Genomic DNA, 17,131 nt, shown 5'->3' on the forward strand with positions numbered 1-17,131 from the left:
GGACAATTTAAATTTATGCTTAATTCAAAAATATATTGTCTTGGGAGTTTATTAGTGATGAGTGCTTTGCTGTTTTCAATAATAATTAGCTAATAAGCATTGATACAGATACCAGTAATCATGAAAGCAGGATGCAAGACTTACAGTAATCTTTGACATAGTATACAAGATGTCAGACTTCTGTATCAGAAAGTGTACTGTGTTGGCTTGAAGGAACTTGGTACCAGCTTACACTCTGGAATATATTTGTATTGCTCACCAGTTAAGAGAACAGGAGTCGAGGAAATGAAAATAGAGTGAAAATTAATAGAGGAGCTTTAAAGACTGAACATAAAATTATAGTTGGTTATTTTCTGTCTTTAGTTTTGGTTTACAGGTGACAAATATATTCTAGCTGCTGTGTAATTTCAGTTTTTCAGACACATTTTTGTCTGCCATTTCAAAGGATACTTTTTAGCCTGTTGAAACAGATCTATTGTTGCTTGTTCTTGTGAAAGGCTCCGCTTCAGAGTCTCTCTCATCTTCAGGGCAGGATTTCAACAGACCTAAACTCCAGGCTTCCTTTTTTCATGTCAGATGAAAAATCCTCAGGACTCAATGTGTCCTGGGGGTTGGCTTTTGCAGTCTAGCTTTCATCTCTTTCACCTCCTTAGCCCACATAAATCCTACATATATGTAATATAATTTTGTGCCCTTCGTATCCTAGCAAGTTCTTAATTTATTAAGAAAAACAACAAACATCCACCCCGCAAAAATTCAAAACAAAACCCCAAATCAACAGAAGAAACCTTGGAAATAAAAGCATGTATTCACAAAAAAATAAATTTCTAGTAGGGAAGTTGCTTTGAATCGGTTGTGTTTGCCTTTGGGGAAAAATAGAGAGCATGCATTCAAAATTTATTGTCTTCTTCCTTAAAAGTTTAGATCTCTTTCTGTAATAATAAATCCTCAGAGTTATAATTCAAGACAGTTTCCCTAATTAGACTACAGTTTTAATATCTGTCATTCTGAGAAAAAGTGAGATAGATTTTGATTCTGTGATATGCAAGGAGTGTGATTTTAAAATGCAAGCTTGCAAATTTGAGCTGTCTTTATTCAACTAAGGCAAATATGGGAGTTTTCCAAACAACCACTGGAACAGTACTTCAAAAAATGAAGTCACACAAGAAGTGCTGACTATCTACATTTAATTGTCTAATATGCTTGCAGTATTTGATTCACATAAGACTTTCATGGGGTGTTCTGTCACCAAAACTGACATAACAAATAGGAGTTACAGAACTTCTTTATAAAATTTAATACTTGGTATGCACAGTAAATCATATTATAGTGTTGTAGGCCCCATTAAAAAAATGTGAAACCTGTTCACGGAACCGATTGTGTGGATTGATGGTTTACCTTTTTAAAAAGGCAGAAATGTCACTCAGCTTTGCTTTTAATTTTACATGGTAACAAGGGAACACTAAATCATTGTTAATTCACTCAGAGATGAAAATTGATTAAACTGATGGAAATTCACATTTTATTGATTTAGTTCTGTCCAAATGCTGCCTGCTCACGCCTAGTGGACATTGCCTCAATTTACAGTGGAGTGCGCTCAACCTCAGAGTAATGGAGCAAGAAATACCAACCTCTGTTCATGCCTTTTTTTGTCTTTTGTATATTTTTTTTAATATATATTGTAGGAAAATAGTTTTATTGATTTGTTGTGGCTCAAATACTACTAACGTGAGCGTAGAAATTTTTATGAAGTAGTCAAACTTACAGAAATACTCAAAAATATCCAAAAATACAATGAAAAAAATGTAGATAAGTCTGTGGAGAGTAAATATAATTGGATAAATCAGATTTCACTGTCCTTCTGGATCAGTCTTTTTCTACATGTTTAGTTTTCCCCATGACTAATCCACTGTCTGAACAACAAACTCGGTTCTGAACTATAAGACTCTGCAGTGAACACATTTGAAAACTTCTGGCAGCTCTGCTTCCCCGATCTCATCCTTGCCTCTCCCTATCTTGTAGATTGGTTGAGTGTTTTCTGTGAAGAGATCTCTCCTGTGATGACACAGGCCAGTCTTTCTAACTTTGGAGAAACTTCTACTCTGTGTTGTAAATAGGTTGAGTCCTTGTAAAGTACTTGACTCCTAATAAATTTAGGAACTAAAATCTTTGTACAGAAATTTTAACATTTCCTATGCATGCCATTCCCAGCTTTTTAAGATCTTAAACCAGATTTGGAATCATTGGGTAATGCAATTGTAATAGCTTCATTTTGAGGCATACATTTGTCTTTTGAAGCCATTCAGAAAAGTCTGGTAGAAAATTAAAAATCTTTTCAGCAACTTTTGGTTAAGTAAGCGAAGCCCACTTCCTAAATGTTGAAAAATTCTTTCAAAATTAGTTCTTCTTTTTGTCTTCCTTCCTCCCCAAAGGAAATACTGGAGTTTCTGCAGGGAGTTGCTTTTCATTTAATGCAAACCAAGATCTAGATTGTCAAGACAAAGGCTCTTTGTTTTATTTTTGTAGTGGAAGCAGTGTCTATCTGTTTAGCTCTTGGTAATCAAACCTTCTTCTGTTTGCAGATCAGAGAGCAAGCTCACCGGTACGACACCAAGGACGGAGTGATGATCTCGAGCGCGATGAGAGGAGAGAGGAGCGAAGGGTGGATCGGTCTGATGACAGGAGAGATGAAAGGGCCCGGGAGAGAGAGCGGGAAAGGGAGAGGGACCGAGAGAGAGAAAGAGAAAGAGACAGGGAAAGAGAGAGGGAGAAAGAAAGAGAGTTGGAACGAGATCGTGCTCGGGAACGGGAGAGGGACAGAGAGCGGGACAAAGACAGAGACCGTGAGCGGGACCGAGACAGAGACCACGACAGGGAGAGGGAACGAGAGAGGGAGAGGGAGAGGGAGAAGGAGCGGGAGCGAGAGAGGGAGGAACGAGAAAGGGAGCGAGAACGAGAGAGAGATCGGGAGCGCGAGCGCGAAAGGGAGAGGGGTCGGGACAGAGACAAAGAAAGAGACCGCCAGAGAGACTGGGATGACAAAGAAAAAGGAAGGGAAGACCGCAGGGATAAGAGAGAAGATATTCGAGAGGAAAGAGGCTCAAGAGATGTCCACGAGGAAAGAAAATCCAAGTGAGTGGATCTAAATGTTTCTTCAGTCAAAGAAAAAAAAAAGGCATTCTTTTAGTGTTGAATTTGTTAAGTTAGTAGACAGAGGAGTATCTTAAGGAAGAAGACATCCTGTTTATTCATAGTCTTAGTCTGGACCTGTCTCCCCTGCATCTGTGTGGCACATGATGGTAACCCCCAAATTGGTACTGGTGAACTTATTCCAGTGTTTTGTTAGTGCTGAATCATGAAACTACATATGATTTAAGAGTTGAGTCAGACAATGTAATTATCCCTTTTATGCATGCTTGAATTGTCTTGCCTTTAATAATACAGTCATTAATGGCAATGTAGTAGAAAACTGTGGTACATTATGAAGTCTGAAATTCAAATAGCAGCTATCTAGGTCAGGGTTTGTGACTTTGTTAATTAAATTTCTTTGGAACATGCATTACCCTTTGCACTACCAAATTTCCAACACCAGAAGACTACCAGTGAAGGCGTGAAAAATATCCCCAGTATGTGTTGTATTTCCTTTAAGTGCATAGCTATTACTTGGAATAGCAACTTAGAAAACTACAGAACTTCATGACACTTTAAATGTCTTCTTTATGAGGTGCTTAGAATTCAGGGATTGTATTGATGATGAACTCAAAGCATCCTGAAAAAGTTTGATGGTGCATGTTCCCTTTGCAGGAAGCGTCACAGAAACGAAAGCAGTCCGAGTCCTCGTCAGTCACCCAAACGTCGGCGTGATCATTCTCCTGATAGTGATGCTTACAACAGTGGAGATGATAAAAGTAAGTGGGGGTGGGCTCTCTCTGCAGCTGGACCCAGGTTATCTTCTCTCTGATTAAAAATAACTTGCAATTTTAAATAGAGAAAACATGGGGAAAGTTTTGTAAATGTTCCCCATATTTTTATGAGCACTGCCATTTTTCTTCGTCTTTATTTGTTGTTTATCTTCATTTTGTTACTATGTATTGTGTCTGCCAGGTGATAGTGACTTCCACAGCTCCTGTTTAAGATGCATGTTTACCAAATTGGAAATAGTCTTTTGCTGCTGCAGCAGTAGAAAAATCTAAGAAATCTAACTGAAGTAATGGGTTATGTGGTTTAATGGACACTTTTTGGCATGCAGAAGACAGAAAATGCTCACATGTTCTCTTTCCTACACAGTAAAGGCACATTGTTTTTCGCATTTTGCAGATGAAAAGCACAGGCTCCTGAGCCAAGTGGTGCGGCCGCAGGAGTCCCGGTCACTGAGCCCCTCTCACGTCACGGAGGAGCGGCAGAGCCGCTGGAAAGAAGAAGAGCGAAAATCGGACAGGAAGGAAAGTTCCCGGCGCTATGAGGAACCAGAGTTTAAAGAGAGGGTTTCTTCAGCAGATAAGCAAAGAGAGCAACCAGATGCTTCAGAAAGTTCCCGGTCCAGGGTTCAGGAAAATCTTGGACACCGTCCTTCTGAAGAAAGAGATGCTTCTGATAGAATGCATGATGACAGCAAGAAGAAGTCTAAGATACAGAAAAAGGCCACGAAGAAGAAGAAAGATGATGACAGCGGGGTGGAAAGGTATGCTAATGAACCAGCAACCGAGGAAAGCCAGGTCTTTTCCCCTAAAAAAGGTCAAAAAAGGAAAAATGTGGAGAAAAAGAGGAAGAGATCCAAGGGTGATTCTGAAGTTTCTGATGAAGAAATTGTTCCACATCATAAAAAGAAAAAAGGCCCAAGAACTCCTCCTGTAAATAAAGAAGAATTGATTGAAGCACCACCTGAGAAAGCAGTGGCAGAAGTCCCCACAAAAAGAGAAGATACAACATTTAGTGACTGGTCAGATGAAGATGTTCCTGAACGTGGTGACATTGTTGTTCCAGAAAGAACCACTGAGGATTCCCATAGAAAAAGTCACAGGATGAGGGGAGAAAAGGTGGAAGCCCCTCATGTTACTATAGAGAACGGACCACACCGTAAGCCTGTGGACCAGAAGCGCAGCAGCAGCCTCGGTAGCAATCGGAGCCATGCCTCCAGCAGGCTTAGATCCCCCTCCAACGAGTCAGCGCATCGCAGTGGGGACGATCAGACTGCACGGAAGAGGATCCTGCACAGTAGCTCCAGGGACAGGGATAGGGACAGGGAAAGGGAGAAGAAAGGCTTAGAAATCACTGAAAGGAAGTCCCGGATTGATCAGTTGAAACGAGGAGAACCCAGTCGCAGCACATCTTCAGGTAATAAGATATGTTTTAGTGAGACCGACCTATCATTCTGTGTATAAGTCCCAAATTGTTCTTCATGGCTCTGATTAGTGTGACAGGAGAGGGAGGTGCTGTCTGCCCTTCACATAAAACTGCAATGAATTAAGATTTCCTGCAAGTGTTAACATTTTTGAAAAGCTGATTCTCAGTGGGCAGGATTATCATTTTGTTTATACCAAAACATTCGGTTGGATTTGGTTTGTGCTGTCTGGGGAATAAAGTAATTTGTAGGACAGAAAAACCTCATAGAGAAAATGCTTGTGCTAACAGAACATTGAGGTTGCTTTATAATCCAAATAATGTTCTTAAATTCATTATTAGTGTTAATTTTGGTATGGAAATTCCTGAAATCATGCAGAATCAGGTAAATTTTTTATGGTTCCTGTTAGGCATATTTTTATGGCACATGGAAATCATCTTCATTGCAAATCAAAATAGTCACATTTTTTAATGTGTGTAGTTGCTGTGAAAAAAACAACAGATCAGATACTTTAGAACTGAAACAGCATCAACTCAAAAATACCTTCTTCCGAAAGTGTTTTGGCTCTCTGTTCACATCAGGTTACATGCCTGAAATTGTTTTTCTGAATTCATAATGTTAACTAAGGCATTCCTAGCTTTCAGAAGACCTGTTATAAAAATGTTGAATTTTGAGGTGATTCTCTTTTCTTTCCCCCCCATGCCTAAATTTCTGAGTTAAGTGTGTCTATGATTGTATACCTTCAGTTGGTTTCTCTCGTAGTAGAAAGTAGCCACTAAAGTTCTTTTTTGGAAGTGAGAAAAGTTACCTCATGTTTTTAAGGTTAAATCTTCTAAGGCAATCTGAAAGCACTAATAATTTGAAGATGATGCTTTTGAGAGGTGTGTTTTCATACCTGAACCTTTAAAATGCTTTGGTCTAGAAAAATGGTATTACATTTATGTGTCATTGTCATGCTCATATATACAATCTTTTATCCAGATCGTCAAGATTCAAGAAGCCACAGTTCACGAAGAAGCTCCCCTGAGTCAGATCGTCAGGTTCATTCCAGATCCGGATCCTTTGATAGCAGGGAAAGGCTTCAGGAGCGAGATCGGCATGAACATGATCGAGAACGAGAGAGAGACAGGAGAGAGGGGAGACAGAGGGACTGGGACCGAGATGTGGACAAGGACTGGCCAAGGAGCCGGGAGCGAGAGAGACTCAGGGAGAGAGAGAGGGATAGGGAGAAAAGGCGGGAGCTGGAGAGAGAGAGAGACCGACAGCTGCCTGATAGCGCTGAAAGAGAGAGAGACAGAACTCTTGACATCTCCTCTCAGAAGGAATCATCAAAGCACAGTGAAGCAAAACTGGACAGAGATCACGAAAAGGAATTTGATGGTGTTTGCCGGGACTCAATGGCTTCTGAGAAGGAAAAAACAGACAAAGATTTAGGATCTTTGCAAGGCTTTGAAGATGGAAATGAGGCCGAAAAGGTAGAGAGTTTAGAAGGTGAGCTATTGTGGGAAAGAACCTGGATTAACAAATATTTTATTCTTTTTTAGCATAGTGCTAAACTGAGCTATATTGCAATAATTTTCTACTGAAAGGCTTATTAGCTTCAGCTTCTCTGCTGTGGAAGCAGACAATGAGAGAAATCTGATGAGTGTCTTCCTTACTGTTAATTTTGTTAGTTTCTTAATTTCTGGAGAAGTCTTGAGGCAAAGAAGCATAAATTATCTGAGATAATTTCACCAAAATGTAATGTTTCTGAATAGGCAGTTTACTTAAAGATAACACCAACATTTTATTGTCTTGTTATATAAGATCTGTTTCTTCCTTTGGGATTGACAGGTAATGAGTGAAAAAAAAAAAAGAGTGTTGACTTGGAATTGTTTCTTGGTTTTTTTTTCAGCCAGAGCCCAATTATCATAGAACTGTTTATCTGATTAGTAGGTGAAACATATGTATGGCTTGGTACAGTAGTCCAAAAATAGCTTTCCTGAGGTAATCTTATTGATCTTGCCTAATCTAACCTTATCTGAGGTGATCTCAGTAATATCAACTGAAAATACAGCTTCATTTTGCTGGCCCTAATGGTACTGGGGGAAGCATGCTTAGAATTGATAAAGTCAGTAAGGGGTAAACACTAACAAACTCCTAACAGTTTGTCACATGGATTAGAAGCTTGAGCTTAGTGAGAATAGGGAGTTGGCTTTTATATGAACAACATAAAAGAAACTAGAGTCTACCAGTCCAGAGTAACCTGGTGTATGTTATGGATGTGCTCATTTTGTTTGCCATTCTCTGTAAGAATTACCTGTAGTGTTCATTGTTAATTTGGGCAGTTAAATGCTGTCTCAAGAGGGTGGTGAGGAGTATCTGATTACTCATAAAGTGGTCTTCAGAGTTGAGAGATCCTGTTGAGAAAGTTTCATTTAAGGAGATTATCTGTGGAGTGGAAGCACTTTACAATGATAGTGTTTGAAGTGAGCCTAGAAAAGTCTACTTTTGCTGCAATAGACAGAATTAACTGCTTTTAAACTAGAGGTAAAGCATGGTGTGATAAATCTGAGAGTACCATGTGGTAACTTGAGAAAAGAGATAATGAAAGGCCATTCTTGGGTACATGACCTGTTTCCAAGAGGGCACCTGTAATCATATAGGCTGTGCATGTTAAATGTGTTCTTAGGTGTAGCCTTTCAGTGTTCTTGTTTTAGTGTGTGTTGTTTTACCTGGTTTTCAAAGGTTGTGTTATAAATTCTCTGCAGGTTATTATCTGTAGGAAGTTGTGGTATATTTAGGAATTCCTAATTTTTTTAAGAAAATCTATTTTTTAAAATATTAGATGGCATTCCATTAACGCATACTCTATATAGCATGGTTATGATTTTCTAAGGTTTAGTATACTTCATTGTCTTTCATTACTTTGTAACTCCTCTTTACATTGCTCCATTCAGCTGATGAGTGTGTTGAGTTTTTAAGGCAGAATTAATATAAAAGTACACTTCCACATAAGAGTGGTAAAAGATAGTCTAGAAATTATCAAACTTTCACTTGAAATCCAAATATAAAGTATTTTTTTAATTATGTATTGAAAATTATGAATTCTATTATTTTAAATTTCTTAATACAGTAAATTTTTAATGGGTCCAGGCGTGTAGTACTGATGAACTAGTGTATCTGGTACAGCAGTGTGGATGCAGAAGATGGATCTTACAGACAGTAAATATTTGAAGTTGTAAGACACAAAATGAAATCGAATGCAGATCACCTTATTCTCCTTTCTAAAAAGGAAAAAACTTGTTAGAAAACAAAGTAAAATTTCCATGATGTTGATGGTGTTAGGGGGAGGTATCTGGTATTTACTTGGGGAAATTACTGTTGTATATTGTCTTAACAAAATATGTCAGGATCTTATTAAACTACCTTAATGCTTTGAACCTAATGTGTTTGCTTTAGGAGTGGGCTTAAATAATGCCTGGGATGCTATATGCTTCCTCCAAAGCATTGCCAGATGGTCTGAGTCGTTTGTTTATGCTCTACTGGCTTGTCTTGGACTTGCTTTTTCCTTGATGATTTTTAGGTTAATTGAGGTGACTACTTTTTCTTCCCCCACAAAGGCAAGCCAAAAAAAAAAAAAAAGAACCAAAAAACCAAACCCAAAGAACAGGGGGGAAACTTAAAATGGAAGCTGATGGCTAAGGAAGCTGGAAGGTATCAGAATAGTTGTCCACAGAGGAGGATCCCTGTAAATTCTGTCCAGTTGGTGTGGCACGACTCATTGCTAGTACCCGTGGTGGAGAACTGTAGCAAAGCCTGAGTTTAGAGCAGTGGAATTTTTAAATGCTTGAGTCAGATCTTTCAGTCTTGGTGAGAGGATGTCCACTTTGTGAACTGCAGAATTCAGTGTTTGAGTGTCTTGTGTTCATGGGTCCTAAGGAATATGTTTCCACATACAGCACATGTGTATGCAGATAGTATGTGGATAGAAGGGAGGGTAGCAACTAAAAGAAGTTTGGTATGGTTTTCTAAAAGCTCTTCTTGTGACTGCTACAAAGAGTCTAAAATGCTGTACATAATTGTTTCATTAAGGGTACTTGTTACCTTTTTCTATTTTGGAGTTTTGTTATTTATTTTAGGATCTTTGGACTGAATCCTGATTTTAGATTAATGTGCTAAAGCATCTGAAAGACTTTGTGCCACCAACTTAGATTTTTATAAACTATTTATTATTATAAACTACATGTCAGGTATCAGATAATCAACATGTATGTTGTGAAAATGGCCTTCTCTGAGCAGTTTGCACCAAAAAATTGACCAGTGTATGTAAAATGTAAACTGCCACATTGTGTATGGGAGGAATAACTTCACTGTTTCTGTGGGTTAATCCCAGTTTTTATGTTGCATATACTTGTTCCTAAAAGCTAAGAGTTTAGTTTGCCAAACCTCTTTGTTTTCAGGTAGTGTACAGCACGTTTAGAAAACAAATACATTTGCTTTAAAGCTACAGTATGTATCTGTCTCTGCAGGAGGAGAGGATGAAACAAAGACTAATGATGTGCAGTCACTGGGGTCTGGTGCTGGGGAGTACGAGCCGATCAGTGATGATGAACTGGATGAAATTCTGGCAGGTGATGCTGAGAAGCGTGAGGATCAACAGGAGGATGAGAAGATGCCTGGTAAAAGTATATCAACCCCCCTCTGTGATTATTTGAATATACAGATTAGATCAGTGTGCATATAATGCTGTTGTGGTGCTGACAGTATTTCTGAATTAGGAGTGCAGTCTGTGAGATTCTGTCTGTGCTTGAATGCTTTCCAAGCGTGTTGGGAAGAATGGAATTGTCTAATTGTCCTAAGTTCAATTGGGTAATCTGGCTTTCTAGTGTGAACTAGCTTTCTGAACATTTAATTTGAATCCATCTTAGCATGTTCAGTTGTACTGTGACTTTTCTGAATGCATAAGTAATATGTCCAAACCTGCTGGCTAAGCAGGATCTGAGCAACCTTTCACAAAGGGATTGCAATAAAAATAAAGCAGAAAGGCATGGTTTGGGTTTTTTTTAATCCATATAGCTTTTTATTTCTATTTCTTTTTGCATTTCTCCTGTTTTCCACCCATCCAAGTGAGTTTTGACGTTCTTACCTGAAGGGTCCAAGAGGACTGCAGAACAATTTTCATCTAATATATCTATTGCTTTCAGGAGACAGCCGTGTGCACAGCATGTGAAATTAATCAGCTGTGGTAAGCGGTGGTAATGTGGTAACTCATCCTCTGTCAATGTTTTTTTGCAGATCCAGTGGATGTTATAGATGTAGACTGGTCCAGTCTTATGCCAAAGCAGCCAAAAGAACCACGTGAGCCTGGGGCTGCGCTCTTAAAATTCACACCAGGTGCTGTTATGTTGAGAGTTGGCATTTCCAAGCGATTGGCAGGACCAGAGCTCTTCACCAAAATAAAGGAGACATGCCAGAGAGTGTTAGAAAAACCTAAAGGTAACTTCTGTAGGGGTTAAGCTGTCTTTTGTGTGTAGTGAAAAAGTCTCTATGAAATGTGCATTAGTTCATTATTTTAGGTTTCAAAGACCACAGAAAGTGTATAGTGAGTATTGTGTGAAAATTACAGAAATGTGATACAGCAGCATGTTAGTCAGATTAGTGTTTTTATTCCAGCAGTGGTGAGGAGATCTAGACTAATAAACAAAACAAAATTGCTTTTATCTTAGTGGAATATTTTTTGTGAGACCATTCATACTTTCTTAGCCTAAAGTGCATGAGCAGTTTCTTAGAGAGCTAAATATCTTTTCCAGTGAACGAATGGCAGCATTTCAGGAAAGAAATAAGATTTCTTATTTTCATTCTAAGGATACTTTCTAGAAATCATAGATAAGGATCTTGGATCAGAATGAAGGCACTAAGTGAAATATGTATATTATACCTCTACTAAAAGTGGGAAATTCAATAATTATTTGGAATTTGGACAAAGTGTATGTCATAAGACATGCATGATAAATGGGATAGGCATCAATTGTACTAATGCTGTTTACTACATTTCTGAGTCTTAGCAGGGCTTTCCCATGAGAAAGAATACTGATTTTTCTTTTTCACACCCCAGGAACCAGCTGAGCTGCTTGCAACAACTTGCATGATAGAATGGTTCTTTGGGACTATGAAACATTTGCTTTCTATAAGACCTCTATGCAAATTATTGCAGGATGTAAATGTTAGAAAACTGTGCCTTATTAATAATAGTATCTGCAGAGTTCATGGGTTTTTTTACTCTGTAAATTCTAGTTCTTAATTTGAAAGAATACCTTTCACTTTACATTATTCTTTATGCAGTTGTCCTGTTAACCTCAGAGTCTCAGATAAGTGGGGGGAAAAAAATCCAAAACATCTTTTAACTGTGCAAATCTCTATCAATGTCACTGTTTGCCTGAGTCATTTAAATTGTATAACTGTATTAATTGTGAGCTGTTACTACTGCTCCTACTTTTTTTTTGAGCCAGATAAAATTTTGAGTCTTCCTGAGTGTACAAACTGATATAGTAAGGTATGAACCGTGTCTCTGTCTTTAGTTTTAATGTAAGCTTTAATTTTTCTGTATATTCAACAGTTCTTACCAGGGATTCCTTGCAACAGCAACTGCACTGCAGGATCATTCCACCTGGCTGTTTACAATGATACCTGAAATAATCTCAGCAAGCCTTGCATGCTTCCCTAGAAATAAAGTCCTTAGTGATAATAGGAAGCTCTCCAGCACTGCTTCTGGACTGTCTAAAGTATACTTGGGTTCAACAGAACCTTGCTCTGGAGAGGATGGGGGATTTGAAGTGCCTCTCTTGATTCCCCTTTGGTGTGTGTATGCAGTCTCACACACATCAGAGTTCCTACACTGCCAGTGGGCTTTCAAGTGTATGCACTTCCTCTGCAGTCTGCCAGGTGAATGTTCTCTGTAGAGAGATCACACAGCCACAGCACATATATTCTAAAGAAAGGCACAAATATGGTGACCTGAAAACTGAATGAGTCTGAGCTAGGTGTACTCAGTGTGTGTAACAGTGAAAAAGTGGCGTTTTCACTCTGGACTTCATGGTGGTATAATTTGTCTCCCTGTCTTATTCCTGAGGTTGGTGTTCCCATCTTTGTTGAGGAACAAATTGAAATATTTCTAGTTATACTATTAAATGCAGAAAGTATGGAAATGACACCTTGTTTCTGGGTGTGCTTTCTAAATTATTTTTTCTTTGGAAACAAAAATATGTATATGTGATGGTACTGAGATTTTTAGCTGACTTGCCCTCTATTATATGCAATTGTTCCTCTAAGGATATGGACATGCTTACTTGCCAGATATGCTCAGCAAGCATCTGGCACCTGAGAAGATGCTGCAAGCTGTCTGTGTTACCTTTGAAGTGGCCTTTTTGTGTCTTGTCACTTATTTCCATTTTTTGATTGTCCATTGAGGTTGTCTTTGACTTAAGTGCAGTTCTCTTTAACCTTCCCTTCATTTCATGTAACTTCCTTGTTTCTTTTCACCTTGTTTAAGAACTTGTTTAAAAAACTACTGGGTTTCATCCAAGTCCTGAGTGGTTTAAAAATTACATCTTTGTCCTCTTCTGTGTTCATACTGCCAAACTGCTGGAGCAGTCTTTGCTTTTAAATGCTGTATTTTCCCCAGGGTTCTTCACATCTTGAGTGAGGTGGTAAATTCTCTGCTGAACACCCAGCTTTACTATATAGAGGCAGCTGGATTTGACTCAGCGACATACCTTTCCAGCTTTTTTTCTATTACATGATAATCTTCCTGTTTATTGTTAAATGGCTATAAAATCAATGAGCTCTGGTCCAGCCCTGTGTGCTCTTTTTATATTGCATTTCATAGAAACAGACTTGTTGCAGAACAAGATTCACCTCAGGATCTATCTTTTCTAAAAATGTTCTTTCTGCACCCTGTTTCTTCTGGTAAATGTGTTGAAGGACTGGTCCTGTCACCTTGAGTTCTGCTAAATGCTTTTGATGAGCCGGTAGGAAGGGGTAGTCCATGGGCAGCTGCTGACTTGTTCTCCAGGTTCATCCACCAGAAATAAAAAAAATATTCCAGATAGTTGTATTTCAGTTCTGCATAGCTATTCAGAAACAGTGTTGACACTGGCACAGTTATCTGATGTCTTGCAAGGAAGTGAAACTTGGGCTACTTTATGATTAATGCAAGTGGTAAAGAAACACCTTTTGTCCATCACTCGTCTGACCATAAATCATGCCCTGTCTTCTGTCCAAAGCTGTCACTTCATTTTTAGGCTTCCCAGTGATTGCTGTCTCAATATTGCTTTCAGTGCTGAAACTAAATGCAAGGGTATCCATCCTTCCCTTTGAATGGTGAAGAATTTATTCATGTTATTTTATAAACTCAAATACTCTTTCTTTTCCAAACCTTTATATTGTTTAGAAGGCAGAAATACGAATAGTAAAACGTTAAGAAAATTCCTAAGACTGTATGTTACTGTTCAAAAATACTATGTTTATATTGATCTCTGTAAATCTCATTTCTTTCTAGATGCAGAAAACCTTTTTGAACACGAACTGGGAGCACTGAACATGGCTGCACTTCGGCGAAAAGAAGAGAGAGCAGGTCTTCTCAGCAATCTGGGTCCCTGCTGCAAAGCGCTGTGCTTCCGCAGGGATTCTGCAATTCGTAAGCAGCTCATGAAGAATGAAAAGGCAAGTGCTGGCTCAAAGTGTGGCAACACAGGTGTCCCTAAGCAGAGCTTTACTCTTGGGAGATAATTTTTGTGTTTGTTGTTCTGAAGCAGATCTGGTCCTTTAAATAATAAACTGTTTTTTATTTAGAGAGGTTGTAGGGTCTTTATGTTTTATGTAGAATGAGAGATTGAGTTTGAGACTAGAGCTGGGTCCTGTTTCTTATCATTTTGGGGTTTAAATTCTGGAGATATATTTTCTATATTTAGAGAATACATAATAAAAATAATTAGGTAAAATATTATTTCAAAGGTAACAGTTGAATAACTTTCCTGCTTAAGATTCCATGTGCTTTTATAAGAAATGGAAGAATCCAAGTTAAAATTAAAACTTCTGCAGTAGGTTTTATGGTTTTGTATGCTAGTAGAAAAATCATTTATGCTCCAAGTCTTTTCTAGTGGTATGATTAGTATGATTAAACCTCTAATTACTGAGAGTACTTGAGGTTAATTTCCCAGCTTGCATGTTAAAAGACATTGGTTTTAGTTCTTCCTTTTTTAAAATTGCATTTCCAATTTCAACAGGGTGCAACAAAACAGACTTACACAAATTCCGCAGCAATGGACAGCGACTTGTTACGGTTGAGTCTACGGTTATTCAAACGGAAGACTGTGTGCCAAGTTCCCGGGCAGGAAAAAACAGAGGACAGCAAAATTCCACAGCCAGCTCTCCAGCAGGAAGTGTGTGTGACTTGAGGAAATGGCTGCATTGGCACTTCCTTGATTTTGAGTTGATTTCTCACTTACCAGTGTTGGTGTTGCTGTTTAGAACTGGTGGCTGTAAAGCAGCTCTAGAAGATGAAAGGAATTACTCCGTTTGTACACAGTTAAGAATATTTGGTTTAGATGTGAATAGGAGTGAAAAATTAAGACTTCTGTGTGGAGGTCTCTGCAACTTTTGTAATATTGAACCTTACACTGTAACATAAACTGTTTTATGGTGCATCAAGTGTAATAATGTGAAGATGTTTGGTTTTAGCAGTTTATAACATCAACTGATATTAAACTGAGGAAAACTGTCTATATATCTTTTTCCTTATTATGAATGGGTATTTCCACCACCACCTTGGTCCCTCAGTACGCTTCTGAAATTTGTTAAATAGCTGTGAGTCTGTTTGCCTTCTTTTTTCCAAATCCCTTTCTTATCACAGTAGCCTCTGGTGTGGATTTGGATCAAACTCTAGCTCTTTTCCATCTTTAATGTAGGTTTCCTTTAATGTGATATCTGGACACAGAAACCTAGTCCAGTCAGTTAAGGCTCCCTTTCTTGTTGATTAAAGAGAAAGTTTAAACAAAAAACAAAACAAAACAACAAAAAAGAAACACTTCAAGAAATTATTTATGACCAGTTTTAGGTGTCTATATTTATAAGACTAAATGCACTTTGGAAATGCTGGCTGCTTTCAAAGGGACTAAACACCTGAACAACAGCGCAGTCATTGATTACAGCCAGGAGGGCTTTTTGTGCTCTGCTTTTCAAACCTGATTTCCTTTTACAACAAGGTAACCCATCTGGTTGATTAAGGGAAGCCAGTTGATGTAATCTTCTTGGATTTCGGTAAAGTTTTTGATTTTGACTGTCTCTCAAATACTGTTTTGGACACAAAGGATATCTAGCACACAGCTGGATAAGCACATCATGCAATAGGTGAGCAGCTGGCTCATGGGTCAGGTACACAGGGTTATAGTGAACGAAGTGACATCAGACTGGTGGCTTGTCACTAGTGGGGTTCCACAGGGCTTCATCCTCAGCCCTCTGCTCTTCATCATCTTCATTAAGGGCTAAGTAAGCTTGCCAGTGATACGAAATTAGGAGGAACTCTGGATTCCCTGGAAGGCAGAGGGGCCCTGAAGGAGACCTTGCTAAATTAGAGATGCACAATCACCACCCATATGAAGTTCAACAATGGCAAGTGCCAGGTTCTGTACCTGGGATGGGACAACCCCGGATGTACAGACAGACTGAGCAATGAGAGGTTGAAAAGGAGCCCCATGGAAAGGGTCCTGGGAGTCCTGGTTGATGGCAGGTCAGGAGTGCCCTGGCAGCCACGAGGGCCAACCCTGTCCTGGGGTGCACCAGGCACAGCATGGCCAGCTGGGCAAGGGAGGGGATTGTCCCCTCTGCTCTGAGCTGGGGCAGCCTCACCTCCAGTGCTGGGGGCAGTTCTGGGTGCCACAAGATAAACAAGACATTTAACTATTAGAGAGTATCCAAAGGAGGGCAGTGAGGATAGTGGAGTCCCTTGTGGGGATGGCACAGGAGGAGCAGCTGAGGTCACCTGGTCCCTTCAGCCTGGAGGACAGTGGAGACCTCACTGTGATCTTCAGCATCCTCACAAGGGGAAGAAGAGGGGCAGGCACAGATCTCTCCTCTCTGGTCACCAGTGACAGGACCAGAGGAAACAGCATGCAGCTGAGATGGGAGGTTTAGATTGGATATCAGGAAAAGGTTCTTCACCCAGAGGGTGGTTGGGCACTGGAACAGGCTCTCCAGTGAAGTTGTCACAGCATCAAGCCTGACAGAAGCAAGAAGGACCTGGACAAGGCTTTCAGGCATATGGTGTGATTCCTGGGGTCTTCTCTGCAGGGCCAGGAGTCTGACTTTCATGATTCCTGTGGGTCCCTTCCAACTCGGGGTGTTCTGTGATTAATTTTACATTCTGTAATTATCAGGGCAGATCAATCGCATGCAGCAGCCTGAGGGTGTTTCACAGTTGCTGAGTTTCAGGAGGTTTTGTATGTTAGCTGTAGAGGCAGTGACCAATGATGTTTTTGCTGGATACTAAGATTTCAGAGGCATGTTAGGGACTTGTCAAGCCTAGGCTCAATTTTGTAAGAGTTGTTGTATTACAAGATTGGTGAGGGATCTTTGGATCATACCAGTAAGGTATCTTTAGGTAGTCTCTGTTGTCCTCTGTATGAAACCAAGACTTCTAAAACTTCAGACTCAGTCTCTGTATACATCTCTATACTTTTCCTGGCTTTAAACTTGAACAATTTCTTTGAATTCTGCTCACAGAAGATTTAAAAAAAAAAAAAAAATCTATTG

The 17,131-nt window shown here is 39.3% G+C and overlaps 1 protein-coding gene across 4 annotated transcripts in view; it reads left to right on the top strand.

Moving 5' to 3' along the window:
• ZC3H13 (zinc finger CCCH-type containing 13) overlaps positions 1-15,103 on the top strand; it is a 45,855-nt gene extending 30,752 nt beyond the window's left edge. For 3 of the 4 annotated variants that reach the window (XM_063392123.1, XM_063392125.1, XM_063392126.1), the window contains 8 exons: positions 2,583-3,132; positions 3,805-3,908; positions 4,318-5,334; positions 6,323-6,832; positions 9,853-10,008; positions 10,619-10,819; positions 13,881-14,044; positions 14,608-15,103. In XM_063392123.1, coding sequence (XP_063248193.1) covers positions 2,583-3,132; positions 3,805-3,908; positions 4,318-5,334; positions 6,323-6,832; positions 9,853-10,008; positions 10,619-10,819; positions 13,881-14,044; positions 14,608-14,778 — 2,873 coding nt within the window. In that variant the 3' untranslated portion in view covers positions 14,779-15,103. The remainder of the gene's footprint in view (positions 1-2,582; positions 3,133-3,804; positions 3,909-4,317; positions 5,335-6,322; positions 6,833-9,852; positions 10,009-10,618; positions 10,820-13,880; positions 14,045-14,607) is intronic. The other variant, XM_063392124.1, reaches the window with a different exon arrangement.
• The last annotated feature ends 2,028 nt before the right edge of the window (positions 15,104-17,131 follow it).

This window comes from Prinia subflava, chromosome 3, assembly GCF_021018805.1.
Source record: "Prinia subflava isolate CZ2003 ecotype Zambia chromosome 3, Cam_Psub_1.2, whole genome shotgun sequence".
Classification (NCBI taxonomy): domain Eukaryota; kingdom Metazoa; phylum Chordata; class Aves; order Passeriformes; family Cisticolidae; genus Prinia; species Prinia subflava.